The sequence below is a fragment of the Bacillus rossius genome, chromosome 6 (genome assembly GCF_032445375.1).
Source record: "Bacillus rossius redtenbacheri isolate Brsri chromosome 6, Brsri_v3, whole genome shotgun sequence".
Classification (NCBI taxonomy): Eukaryota; Metazoa; Arthropoda; class Insecta; order Phasmatodea; family Bacillidae; genus Bacillus; species Bacillus rossius.
The window spans coordinates 34194501-34209614 of NC_086334.1; the positions used below are offsets into that span (position 1 = coordinate 34194501).

The window sequence follows — 15114 nt, forward strand, 5'->3', positions numbered from 1 at the left end:
ATAATGATCCCAAGAATGATATTACTATTACATCATTGTTTTATGAAATTTTAGATTTATGATTTAGGAATAATTATATAAGTCTAAAATAAACTTGAAATATGGTTGTAAATTCTGTTTTTAAAAATTTAGTGCGAGGCTTACTCTATACAACAGGCTTATTTCAGCAAATACAGTATCCAATGGAAGAAGGGAAAACGAACAGGGAGAAGGAGATAAATGCAAGTCGCCAAACGCACCTGTCCCTGTTAAGTGGACCGGACGGCCAGCGGTCCCCCGATCCGTCGATGCCGCTGGGACGCACGTGAGGCCCCGCACTGTAGGGGGAGGGCCGCTGGGGGGAGCTGTTCAGCATCGGCCGCGACGGCTGGTGCATCGGGGCCGTGGCTTGCAAGGGACCACCACTGTCCTTCCGCACCCGTCCGCTCCCGTCCTTCCCATCGCGATCGCGATCCCGATCCCGATCACGATCGCGCTCACGGTCCCGGTCCCGGTCGCGCTCCCGCGGCGACGGTCGATCACTCTGCTGGGATTTCTTCCCGTGGTCCTTTTCATAGCTTCGACTACAAGCAACCAATCAATGCTACTACAGTGTGTGCTACAAATGTAGGCATTGTGGTTTACCAGCAGAGTCAAAAACAAAATTTCCAACAAAAAATTGTAGTGAATATCTGCTAATATTTAAACAATGAATAATAATATATTTCTCACAAAATCACTAGATTAAGCTCACAAGTTTAAGTTCTATAGCAAACAAAAAAAAAAGTACTGCACCTCATTCAGAATTCTTCTCTAAATTTTCATATGCATGAAAACCATTACAAAATAATTGTGTGTACACTTAATATATCACTAAATTTCTCCATAATTTATTTATAATAGATTCAAAACATACGAACATAATTAACTTTTAAAATGTAATTTCCGCTTTACTGTTTTACTATTGTATTTACTCACATACAGGACCAACATATTTAATTCCCTTTATAAAATCATTTGAGGAAAAACATAACAAGGAACCACTTTGATACTTTGAACTTTAATTCCCCATACATAGAGATAAAATTTTCCTATTGAAAAACTTTAAATGACTGAGAATTATAGTTTTAAATTATCTTAATGATATAATTTGGTTGTGCTATTTGCTAATGAAATCTCACCGACTTTTAAAGTCATTTTTGTTGCTACAAATGTAAATAATCACAACCAGTACAGTAGCGCATAATGCAACTTCTCAAGCGAATCGCTATTTGCAACTGTAGATGCAGTTCTGCCAATCCCGTAGAGAGAGTATACCTGCAGGTGAATATCAATTCCTTGATGGCTTTGAAATAAATAGTAGACGCAGAACAAGTGTAACCAGTATTATTTTTAAAACATAACACGTATTAGTCCAAGCAAACAACTGCGGTAAAGCACGGAAGCAGTAAGCAGCATAAATTCACACATAATATGTATTTCTTTTGGTTATCATACCCTTAAATTATTTTTCGTAACATATGTATTTTACACTGATTGATACCTCAAATAAAATCATGATAAAGAAAAACCACTTCCACCAACAATAAACAACATAAACTACCAAAAGCTATTGAATGTGTATAATTGCCAGCAATACTTAGTAAATACTCTAATCAACGAAATGAACCTATGTAAGTTTTGTGAATCTGGAATAACTCATGAATAATAATATACAGGCAAAGACTTATACTTTAAAGCAAACTGTTAAGTTATAGTAAACTATAAAGCAAATGTTTATTTTTTCTTTTAAGTACAATAAAATAATTTAGCATATGAAAACTGAATTGAATTTCCAATAATTGACATTAATTCAAATTATATTTTGACTAACTAAACACATAATGAATGAGTCATAACACACTTCTTGTATACATGTACTAAACAAAATAACCAAGAGTAGGTATTGTGAAAAATAGAAAGAATGGGGACAAGAGAAAATAAAAGCAAGTAGTCTATGAATAAAAATTGTCGTATTCTTTTCAAAATAGAAAAATAAATCACTTCCAAACAAAAAATTTTCCAAATTGCTTTCTGAAGTAGTATTTGCTAAATAACACATAAACCAAGAAGCAAAAAGATAACTTTCCGTGAGTGAGAAATTAGTAAACGGAAGGCCTAAAATTTAAATTAATTAATCTGTAAAAACAAAACTTTTAAAGCAGGCATTTCATACTCAATTTAACATATGCCTAATCTCCTAGAATAATGACAAAATTAATCTGAACACCCAGATATACTGTATGTAACATATTATTTCATTTTATCCTACTAACTAGATGTCCGGGACTGTGTATTAATAGTGAATTATCTAATAAACAAGAAAATATTAGCTACTTTCAACAAGTGAAGCCTGCAAGCCTGCCCTACATATGCATTATAAATTTTGTTAAAACATAACAGTGGTAGACAATTTATTCACTCTTTTCCACACATGGCAATATAATGAATGTACGATGTAAAATGGTACCTGGTTTACCTCGAATCCTGTGATAGGAAAGGCCTCTTTGGAGTGTTATGCACATCTTTCTCGTTATCTTTATCATCATCCATTCTTCGTTTGTTCGGACTACGGCTATGGCTGCCATCTTTGGTATCACTAGTTTTCTAAGAAAACAAAACAAACAAAATATTTGTGTCATAAGATTAGAAAAAAAAACAACTGTAGAAAAAATTTCATTCTGAATTGGCCAAAAACCTGGATTAGCAGGTACATGCAAAATAAAATAAAACAAAAAACTGACTTATAAGCACCCCACTTTACCATAATTCGACCACAAACAATTCTCCTAGCCCATAGTTGTGGTACCATCTTGAGCAATCAAAAATAAAATGTTTCTAGGGACCCCTTTACTTCATCGCCTTCACAACTATTAAGAGTAGAAAAACATTTGTAATATCGCAAAATACCTGAAGAAAATAATGTAAAATAAATAGTTAATGCACAAATATTATTTTTTTTATTAGTTCAACTCAAACGGATAAAAGCATATTGTCTGGAATTATCTCTGGAACATGTATCTAAACACAGCATAGTGTGTGTGTAAAATTTAAAGCCTTAATATTTAATTTGATAACTAATTACATTTAACTTATAATTTCCAAGTAGGGCAATAAAAAACATATTTTTCAGTTTAAATGTGAAATGATTATGAAAAAACAAATTTAGAAATTTTTTATGTTTAGATCTAATCACATGGCCCGAAATTTGCAAATTGTACAGCGCATGAGTTGTTTGCTGCCAAGTAGGAAACAAAAGAGAACCGGTGGAATCGAGAAACGGGACTTATATACAATATATTTCCAACTAAATCAAAGTTATCACTTTAAAAAATTACTAATCAAAATCACCCAGAAATAAAGTTAAATAATTAATATTAATTTTCCACAGATTGACATAACATGCAAGACTAGCTATGTGATATGAAAATTAAAAAAAAAAAAAAAATAAAAAAAAAAAAAAACTAGAGCACCATCAATGTTACCTCTTCTTTTTCAGTCTTGACTGACTTCACTTTCTTCTCTGTAACTTTATCTTTCTTATCTTGGTCCTTCTTCACAGCATGTTTGTACAGTTTAAACAGCTTTTTTGCATCAAACTCTGTGAACTTTGATACAAAGTACCACAGGTTGCTGGGGGGAAAGAAAACACCACATTGATTTTTTAATATTATACATGCCATCACACCAATCCAAAACAACATTTTATTCTAAAAACCAACACATCATGTATGTACCATTATGACCAAAACAGAAGACTACAAGACATAACTTGGAGTAGGTAATGCTGTTCCTTCCTCTCAAAATGACCCTAAACAACATTTGTACATATTAGAGAATATGGCAGACCTGACACTGACAAGTTTTAAACTAGAAATGAACCTAGTTAACAGCGTAACCACTCTCTTGCCAATATCCAATGCCAGATTTTTTCAAGATTTTTCAGCGATGTCTCATCAAAATTTCACTACATTAATAAACACTTTATGAATTTGTTGATTACTTCAGAGCTTTAAAAAAAAAAAAAATTAGTTAACCATTTAATATTACATTAAAAAAGTAACAATGTAAAGTTATATTTAATCCATGTAAATCAAAGTAATTAAGCAGCTTCAAATAATGATTCAAACAAAATGTAAAAGTCCAGACCTTAGGCTAGCTCTGATTGGTTTGACTGTTACATTCAAGAAAACATAAAAAATAAATTGTTGGGTAATCAAAAAAATGTATGTTCCATAAAAAAATTCCTTTCAAGATTGAGGCTGTATACTCTGGAGATTTCCAGACATAAATAAAAATAAAATAATGAATGCAGTCAATTAATATTTGCCAAACACTGAACATGATTTCAAAAATGCAGTAACATTTACATGATGAAATAACTCAAAGAAACCAACAACTCCACTTACGCAAACAAATCAGTTCATCACTAAGGCTTTACATTTACTTAATGTTTGATCTTAAATCCTGTGGTTGCTTATCAACTCACGATACAAATTATTGAGAGACAATTGTCTTCTCAGCGTGGCCACATTTAGAAAAAGAGGCTCCACCTGAGCCTATGCTGCGGTCAGTGGTAAAATATATAAACATGAAAAATGTTCAAAAAATTGTTCTACAGCACAACCTGGACCAATTAAATCATTTATTAAAATTGATAGGCTACCACTTGAAATATCTCACTTGGGTGTCCAAGTAAAGACTAACAATTGCGAGCTACAAAGCCACGTCCTTTTCTCCTGGAAGGAATCTTGAGTTGTAGGCCAATCGCAGAGCACCTTACAATTAAGACCAATAACACAACACTTTACAATAGTGAAAAAGGACCAGGTTCCTATGCAACTCTGTCCATGATTCCTATCACATGATTCATTTTCCCATGCACAAGATCTGTCTCTCTCTAGCCTTTATGTAACCAGCAATATGACTGCATCAGTCCAATTGTTCTAGAACATTCTAGAACCATTTCTACATCTAAAAATTAATATGGCAAACATACCTAAAAATTAAGTGAATACACATAAAACCTTAAATAAGCAAACAAAATTAGGATAAAAACACTTTGTTCAATTAAATGATGTACATTTTTAATGGTCAGTGTAAAATATGACAATAGTTATCAGTACGCTACGTTAATTCCATTTTGTGTTTGAGTCACTTTTTTGTTGTCAATTTATTTAAAGTTGATCATATACATATGGGTTTAAATGCAAAATTACAATATATGTTTGATGCATAAATTTTCTTTCAGAAAAGTGTTCAAACACAACATCAAATTGTACTTTTTTGTATGCCTTTAGGTCCTAGTTATTTATAAGAAAATGTTATAATTTGTCAATTTATTTACATATCCTTTTAACAGACTATGAAGGAGCAAAAATTGTCCTTTTCCTATCTGAGAAGTTTTTTGAAGACAGCACAGACGCCCGGGAGGCACTGACCTGCGCCACTCCTTGACCTTGTCCGGGTCCTTGTACTCGTCGAGGCAGCGGTTGATCTGGTCCCCGATCTGCAGCAGGCACTGGCGCGTGTGGTTCACCTGCTCCTGCTCCGTCAGCGACTGGTCAGGGTTGTCCAGCGCCTTCAGGGCCTTCTTCACCGGCCGCATCTTCTCCTTGCACTGCGCCCAGCAAGACACTGCACCGCTCGACATGACGCTACCTCGCCTGCACCCGTCCTTCTGAACACATCTACAGTGCCTGACCTGCCAAGACCCCGTGCAGCCCGAAACTGACATATTATACTAGGTATTCTCTTTAATAAATATCGGACAGAAAATTATGTAGCCTACGTACTACGTATGTCTTCTAAAAGCTACGTTTTAAATAAAACTTGAAATAAATGCAAAATTAATTGGAAAAAGTAATAAGAGAGACTACATTACTTTTATGAACACAGAAAATAAATAAAACCAAGTGGAACTAAAATCACCACATTTGAACACAGTTCACCTCTAAATGTATCAGTAACAGATAAAAAAATAAATAATTTTTTTTTTTCAAGAGAGTCAACCTTTCCTGTAACTTAAATTTATAGTATACGCCTGTAAAAGCTTACAAGATTGTATCTGTGATTAATGAAAATAGAGTCAAACAAGCACGTACCCTTTAGAGTTGAAACAATTAACCAAAATATAGAAACTTAAGTGTTTCATGCTTGTTCTTGAGTTTATAACAAATAATTCTTTAAATTAAACAATTTGTGTGTTCCTACTGTACACCGAGAGTGCATTGATTCAAATCCAAAAGCAATATTTTCGCCATATAAAAACTTACCTCATTGAAAATTTGTGGCTCCAAATCGCCAACTATTTCCAGCGCACGAGGCTCGCTGTTTGCGGTGAAGTGCATCGGACCCATCAGCTTTTTGCTCTTTGCCTTGCTCTCTTTCTTCTCCTTCTTTGGTGCCTTCTTCTTCTCCTTCTCCACCTTTACCACCACCTCCTCCTTCTCCTTGCTCTCCTCCTCACTCTTTACCTCCTCTCCTTCCTCCTTCACCTTCTTCTCGGTCTTCACCTTGGGTGGCTTCTTGGGCAGGACAGTAGGTGCAGTGCTCGTCGCTTGTCCACTGCTGTTCACGTTAGCTTCCTCAGCCGAGCTTATCACATCATCCTCCGTCACTTCCCTCAGAGACTTGACCACTTTCCGCGTTCGCTCCCGCTTGGGCTTCGTCTACGCAAAATAAATAAATGATGTAAGTCTACTTACAATCTATAACAATCTAAACTTTTTAACCAGAAATTAAAACTAAGAACCAAAATAAAAGATATTTTTGTTAGCAATTAAGGTCCTGATCCAATTATTTCTATAATTTATTTTTGAACTGCATTTTTTATCATACTTAAAACTATCACATAAACTAAAAAATGGGTATCCTGTTTAAATTTATCTCCGCACTGAAAATTTAACTAATTTCTGATTTCATATAGTATGTTTGAAGCAATTTAAGATGAATTCGAAATACAAATAATAACCTTAGCATTATATCACATATCATAGACTGAAAATACAATAGCACAAATAAAATTAATGTTTCATAATTTTAGTTTAATCAATGCAACAATTAAGTGATGTTATTTTTTAGTAATTATACTGCAGTAACACATCTTTTTTTAAAATTATTTATTTATTTTTAAAATGAATTACAAAGCTATCAAGAGACACTCTCTAATCTACCACATATAGTGCAATCTTCACCATTCATTATAATATTTGAATACTGCTATAATACTGATAAGTGCTTCACAATCCCTTTTCTACCTCTCCTTAGCCCCTGAAAGGACCAATGAAAAAGGTGAATAAAATTGGCCAATTTCAATTAATAAAATCAACCTGTTTGGTACTTAATTTCAGTATATTAAATTACAGAATTTTTAATTTTTTTTTTTTTCACAAAAAATTTGCATGCTTTTATTTGAGCAACAACACATGACATAAGCATTAATTCTGCATTGTTTGCACAAAGAGCTGTATGCTGGTCTGTCACTATGCTGCCATAAGCTGAAAAAGCACAATTGCTGTCAATGAGAAATGATATCAAAATGCACTTGACTGCATTAAATGCATATATTGGAAAGTTATTATTCAAAGATAACAGAATCCACACAAGATTTCAACTTCTACACTTTAATGGATTACAGATTGGCAGGCTGCAGAATAACCCTAGACAAACTGTTAGAATGGTAGGCCAGACAGTAATGGCAGGGCTTTTAGCCAGTTTTTCAGAGCTGTAGTATCCACTTTTGCCTGTCTGGCTATGATTTCTCGAGGGTTGTACAAATATTGCTTGTATTCGACAAAAGATTTGGCTAGCTCCATTATTAGCAAAGATAACTTAAGAAACAAGATTTGGTATTGGTCACAATTTTAGCCATAGTAGCTGCTTTGAGGGATGTTGTATAGCTCTGCAATTAAAAAGTTGAACCCATTCTTTAGATCTAAAAGTGTGGCACGTAGTTTGAACATAAAGGGAATTTTGATTTGCCACTTTGCTAGCAACATGGGCTGCTCAACATTTACAGTATTTCTCACAAGAATCCTTTGTTTTCAAATCAACAATATTACAATACTAGCACTTTATTTTTTTTTCTTTATTGAAGAAGTAGAATCCTCCATGTCCATACACTGTCACTAGCTCAAACACTGAAATTCTTTTTGGCATTTTTAGCTACTTTTGCTCACACCTCTGAGAAACAATCACTACTACCAATTAAAAGGGAGACAAAAAATCTGTACACCTTTGGGAGGTCACCAATGACAATCAGAATTAATTTTTTTTTAAAAAGATGAAATTCTGAAAAAATTACTCATTTACATTAAAGTTAAAAAAAAACTAAAAGTAAATATTTTTGCTTTTTCAAACAATCTATCAAAATATGACACAAATATTAAAATATGGCTAATGTATGTCTAGTAACATTGGGTATGGTAAATGAAACAAACAATAGCCATGCCCATTAATTTGTATACGTACATATATACACACCAAGAATTATTAGGTTCGGTTATTTTCTGGTGTATCAAAATTAATTTGAAATAAATTTAGCTTTTTGACAAGAAAACATATCTTTTATATTATAAACATTTATTTTGCATAGTCACCAATTTTGCATAGCGCATCAAATATCACAAAAAATGAAATCCCTCACAGTGTTTTAAATTAAGTTTTCTGTAAATTACCAACATATTGCATTGTACGTACTTGTAAAATTTTGTGATTTCGTCATTAACAAAATTTACAAGCCCTTACCTATCAAAATCGACAGATTGCTGCCAAAGGCAAAATTCAAGAAAATACTGCATGGCAGATTCATGTTCAAGGTAGTCATAATAGTTAACGGCTATAGCTACATCGTGAATGAACAACACACTACTCACCACACCCATTTTGAAATCAAGCTGCTTGCGTAAAATCTTCAGCAGGTAGTCACAGCGAGCCTGCAGATTCTTTGCTTGCGGCTTACTGCCTTCATTGTTTAAAATCTTCACGCCAAGGTCCAGGGAAGGATCCATCTTTATCGCTTCCCACGATCCCATCCCATATTGGTAAACACCTCGCAGCAGTTTAGAGTCATCCTCAACCTCCCAAGGTACGTCGAAGTTCGCAGGCTTCACCCTGCAAACACGACCCAACAGTTTTATGCCGGTCTGCAATAAATGATAATGCTTCCACCAAGAGAAACTATTTAGCTGGCTGAACAACAAACTAGAAACAGAAGTGAACAACAAATATATATAGGGTTGTGCGAATAATCCTATTTTGTTAAAATAAAACTATAATCAAGCTATAGTTGAAGAGACTTTTGTGAAATTAAACTAAAAAAATATATTCTTTGTTGGATTCACCACTAAACTAAATTTTTTTTAGAATTGCGAATAGTTTTTTATTATAAAATATGAAATAAAAAAACATGTAGGCCAATGTAATTTGGCTTAAATAAAGAATATTTGCCAGGCCTACTTGGTTAATTGATAAAACCACTTAAGGAAAAAATTGATACGATATTGCGAAGTTATCATTATAATTTATAACGCAAATTATTCAAAGACGAAATTTTAAAATTATGAAATTATAAAAGACTAATTATAGTAAACATTTCAAATGGAGTTTGGTCACTTTTAACATAATTTTGAAGTCATTTTGAGTTTTGAGTTATCTTATATTAAATATGTTTATTATTTTTCAACTCACAATGAACTTTCTAAATGTCCAAGCCATTTTTACATTCAAAGTTATCTTAAAATTGAGACTGACATGATAGACATCCTCTTTTTCCAGGTCTGCCTTACAGTTGAAGTGGTTTATCATTATAGTTTATCATCAGTGAGGGATCAAATACAAATTTTTTTAAAATCCAAATAACAAATAAATAGTACCTTGAATCTACCGCTTGAATTAGAATCTAGATCTCAAGTGTCAGAAATATAATAATAAAAAAATACTAGCTATGGTGTAGAAACATTCAACCCTTTAAATGTTCCTTTCAAAACATTAATAATATTAATATCCAGTTATTTAACATTACAAAATAAAATATTGGACCAAACTAGTGCAGTAAGTCCATATAAACCAAATAAAAATTTATTAAGCACTCAAATACACTTTTATCTAAAAAAAAAAAAAAAAATTAATTTCATTCACTTTAAGAGATTTTTTAATCAAATAATATTTTTAATGTTTCAATATTTATTGTGCTATCAAATATTCACACAATCCTAAAATTACACCAAACCAAAATAAATAACTTTATTACATCCTTATTTTCTGTTCATGCAACTTGGGTCCATGTATACAATAAGAACTTTTAAATTTGACTAACTGTGATTAAAAACTAGATCCAGACACAACAAAGATTAAATTTCTTATTGAAAGAAACTAATTCTAACATATGTGTGTGAGTATATATATATAAAACATGTGTGGGTGTTTAATAAATGACTGTGAAAAAAGTAAAACAATACATATTCTAAATTAAATTCTTCAAAAAAAGTGAACAGGTATTGTCTGCTTAGAGTTTTTCACGGTTTGCTGCATTATGAAATTTTCAAAGAGCCAGACACTTTACCAAAAACTGTCTGGCACATTTGCAGATCCTTGAATAAAGTCTCGCAATCCGTCCAGATGCGCTAAGGTGTCAGAATAAGTTGGTTTTGGTGAAGCTCTTGCTTCACTTTCTTCATCCTTTTTAGTCATCATCTTCTACTGCAACCACATCATTGTTGCTCTGCTTGCTATTACTTCAGCAACAAAGCAGGACATCATTGTCAGCTTCAACAGTCTCATCACAACTACACGTGATTTTTTGTTTTCCTCGCAAACTTTTTCACACATTATTGCATGCACCCACATTTCCATCATCACACTCATCAGTTGGGGTTACAATGTCACCTCCAAAGCCTGCCTTCTTAAAGCAGCTGACGATGATGGTTGGGTCAAACAAATCCCAAGAAAATGCAAGGAAATTCAGTGCATCTAAAATAGACACTTTGTATGGTGGATAGTAGGGTGTTGCGTGATTCATTTTTGTAATTAGTTTGCATAACAGTCTCTTGCCGTAATACTGCTTTATTTTCTGGATCACACCCTTATCCATGGTTGCAGCACTGATGTGGAATTAGCAGGAAGAAACTGTATTTTCACAATCCTCAAGTTTGCTACATTATTCGGATGGGCAGGGTAGTGATCCATAAACACAATAATCTTTCTGTTCTTTACTCCTATTTTGGCATCGAGGGAATGCAGATATTGTTTAATGATGCCACAAGTCATCCATTCATAATTTCAACTCTTCCTTTTCATACATGTCGATGAAATATTTCTGGCCTCGAAACATGTTTAATCTTGTTTGGTAACAATGGTATTCAGTGTTGGTGGTATTCCCAGCTGTTTAGCGATTGCCACTCATGGAACCTTGGGGTTAGAATTAACTTTGTTGATGTCCAGCTTCTTTTCTTTAATTGAAAATGCTTTGTTTAATAACAATCATAAATAACACAATTATTACGAAACAAATACCCTTATTTGTTTCACCTACAAATTAACCAAAACCGTAACAAAAGTGCCAGACAGCACTAACGTAATGAGCGGTAAAATAATACTACTCTGCAAACGACAGAATGTGCATGGTGCAGCAATCGGTGAGCTACCCATACCATAAGTCAACTCTATGTTGTCATCAATCAAACCAAACATGATACCTACCACCACTGCACAGCGGCGAGCTATCGATACCAATAATCGACTTTGAGCGCACTCTCTGTACAGGCATCAACCTATCTAGCATGATGTCAACCAATGCTAGCATCATTTTTATACGTACTGCACAGAAGCGGTGGACGTGGAACAAATCAAGGTCGTAACATTTGAAAACATGTCCTAAAGAGAACGTTCACGTCAAACAATTACGTACTTTTGTTAATTAAAGAATAAAACTGTAATTTCCTAAAGGATAATGCATTTCAACTTTTAAAAACATTTTTTAATACGGGAAACCAAATTTACAAGGAACTTATTAACGGAAAATAATAACTCACATCATATGAAGAAAACAGTAAAACCGAAACATTTGATCATATGAGACGGGAAATCATATTGTGCAGGAACGTTTTAAACAAGCTTCACTGTATTCTGCTCTATGAAAAAAATCTTCAAACCTTCTAAGTTTTAAAATTTTCCCCAAAATGAACTCAAAAGAATATTAGTCTTCGATTCGACTTCAACTTTCCGAAGCTTCACACCCCCCTAGTAACTTTATATTTTTATTCAAGATATTAGTGGCCTGTACAAAATCATATACTTAAAAATAAAGATAGAAAAAATATTATATTATTACAACAAAATGGTTTGACAAGTGATTTGAACCCACTATAATCATGGCAGTCCTATCACCTTAAGCTTTAAGCAATGTCTAACCCTATCAAACAAAGCTGACTCACTTCGCATCCAGCACCCACTTGCTCCTCTCAGCCGTGTCGGCGGGCAAGACCTCGTTCAGTGGCTCCAGCTCCTTCTCGCACGCCATCACGCTCTTCGCATTCACCGCCACGCCACCCAGCTTGAACGACGGGCCGCGCGCTCTGCCCCGCTTCCCAGGTCCCGGACCTGTCAAAAAATTGCAACTGTTAATCTTGCACAACGTCTACACATACAATCTTGATGTGGATTCATTTGTGATTAATATCATGTAGCGTCGCCACACTGATGCTTACTGACCTGGAAAATTAGAGATCATGCCAAAGTGTTGGTACTTCACCCCCTCCAACTCTGTTCCTCACGAACACTTCACTTAATGCGCTGTCAGTTACTAGAAAAGCTTAGTTTAGAAACTACATGCTCTGCCACTTTTACTTACTCTTAAATTGGCACGGGTGTGAGAAATGAGACAGGATAACACTTTCGAAAGCACTGCGGGAGAAAGATGAAGAGAGAAAGAGAGCTATAACGCCATTAGTAGCAGGGTCCTTCCCATTCAATGCTTCCCTGTGGTTGCTAACAAAGGCTGCCCCTTTTCAGATTGCTTGCTATGCATAGAACAAAGAATCACAATTACCACTTACCTACATTGATAAACTATCATTTGTAGTCTATTTGCAGTGTGACAATAAACGGCGGGATGTTAAATGTAATACAACAAAAAAAAATTTTTTTTTGGATAAATGGCTTTAATTTAATTTTCTGTGATATTCAAATTTTTTTTTACAAATAATTCATTACTTTTGCAGCAAAAGCCATTCGCATAAAATGTCAGGTCCTTACGCTGTAATAATGAAATACCTACCAGAGAATTATCATATTGAAAAATGAACATACAAAGTAAGAGAAAGATCTTTAACCATTAACATTCAGGACAGTGACCACGGTGGATCATCAATTTTGCAGAATTATTTTTTTATTGGGAATACCAAAAAAAATTTAATTTATAGTAAAATGGTATTTAAAACAAGCTGTAATAAACTGCCAGGCTGAAAGAAAAAAATGTACCCTTGAAAATGTACCCCAAAGTATGAAAGTGTACACTTGATATTTTATATGCAACGCACTAGAAAACTGGAAACACTGAACTGAAGTGAAAACAGTATGTAAGAGTAAATTCCGACACAACTAAAAATGCCGGGAGCAGAGTAAAGTAAATGCAACCCGGCAGCAAAACAGCTTGAATCCGAACCCAAGTTTTCGATTACAAAATGCTTTCAACCATGTTACAAGTTTTTTTTTTTTTTTTCAAACACTCAACGACGCACGACCTGCGTCCAGACGCAACACAGTTCTAAGGAGGTTTAAGGAGGGGGCAACATTACGAACGTGAGCAAGGCCAGGACACGTGCAGGTGCAGAGCTGGCTGGCGACTGCCGCAACATATCGCACCCCGAGTACAAGACTATCGTAACTCAAAAAATTGAGCATGAGATATTTTGACCATAAGCAGGAAAAATATCATTATCTAGGCACTGCAAGACTATCGCAATATTATATTTACTTTTACGGGACTTATGGCAAATAATGTAGGGTTGCGCTCTGGAAAACATTATACAGTACAACCCTGTTATAACATTCTCCAAGGGACCAACATAAAAAAATGTTATAAGCAGGAAAATGTTATAAGCAGGAAATCATCTTCACTTTGTAAAAATTACACGTGGATTGATTAAATTAAAAAGTATAGGTAAAACAACACAAAATACAGGAGTATTACACTAAGTACAGCAATAGAGTGGAAAATTGGTTAATTTTATTTATAGATAATACCTAATAATATGCTAAAGAAAAAAAAATGTTTTGTACAATACAGTTCAGAGTCGAAACAGAAATATTCAACTCTTTTGCAATCACAACACACGTTTTGTTGGGGTTCCTGTCCACTTGGTTAATAAACTGAATTTTTTCAGCTACAGAATATATTTTCGCTTATATTTATCGGCCATCATAACCGTACAAAAACCTGAATAAAATTTCAATACGGCGTATTTTAATTAAATACGACCGTGACTACAATAAGTAAAAAAATAATAATAATTACGGTAAAGGTTAACCACAAACAAAAGCCGTGAATATATCCATAGAACAGTTAACCATCTCAAGGTGTTAAACCTTTGAAACAAAAACCAGCACCATAGAGTATAGTAGCACTGTTTCCGACCATGTATCAGTGCACAAAATGTGCATCATAAGTATAAAGGAACAAGTCATAGGCTAACAAGCGCGAACAGGACGCCATATTGATAGTCGATCCAGTGCAAGTTGTGGAGTGCGTGTGTACCACGTCTATGGTGAACTACTCAAATGTAAACATCTGATGTTTGTATATGCGTGCTGTATTTTCTAGCTATGGTTTCGCTCTAAATTATGACTTTGAAGGAAGGGATACCGCAAATTGTGGCAGTTATCAAAGTAAATTTGAACGTTAAAGGCGGGAATGTAGAAGTTTTAATATTGTTATAGGCGGGAAATTAAAGCATTGTGATAAATGGAGAAATGACGGGACCATGAAATTATGGTGTTATAGGCGGGAAAATGTTAAAAACGGGAATGTTATAACCGGGTTGTACTGTATATAAGAATATGTGCAGTACTATGGCATCTGAGTTGTGGTAGTATTGA

General features: G+C 34.2%; 1 protein-coding gene across 2 annotated transcripts in view; it reads right to left on the reverse strand.

Annotated features, from left to right (window-relative positions):
- Positions 1–15114, reverse strand: part of LOC134533016 (chromodomain-helicase-DNA-binding protein 1) — a 90659-nt gene that overhangs the window by 17941 nt on the left and 57604 nt on the right. For both annotated transcript variants that reach the window (XM_063370150.1, XM_063370149.1), the window contains exons 22-28: positions 12453–12618; positions 8895–9132; positions 6294–6689; positions 5460–5638; positions 3504–3651; positions 2498–2625; positions 240–563 (exon numbers count right to left, since the gene is read on the reverse strand). In XM_063370150.1, the coding sequence (XP_063226220.1) occupies positions 240–563; positions 2498–2625; positions 3504–3651; positions 5460–5638; positions 6294–6689; positions 8895–9132; positions 12453–12618 (1579 nt within the window). The remainder of the gene's footprint in view (positions 1–239; positions 564–2497; positions 2626–3503; positions 3652–5459; positions 5639–6293; positions 6690–8894; positions 9133–12452; positions 12619–15114) is intronic.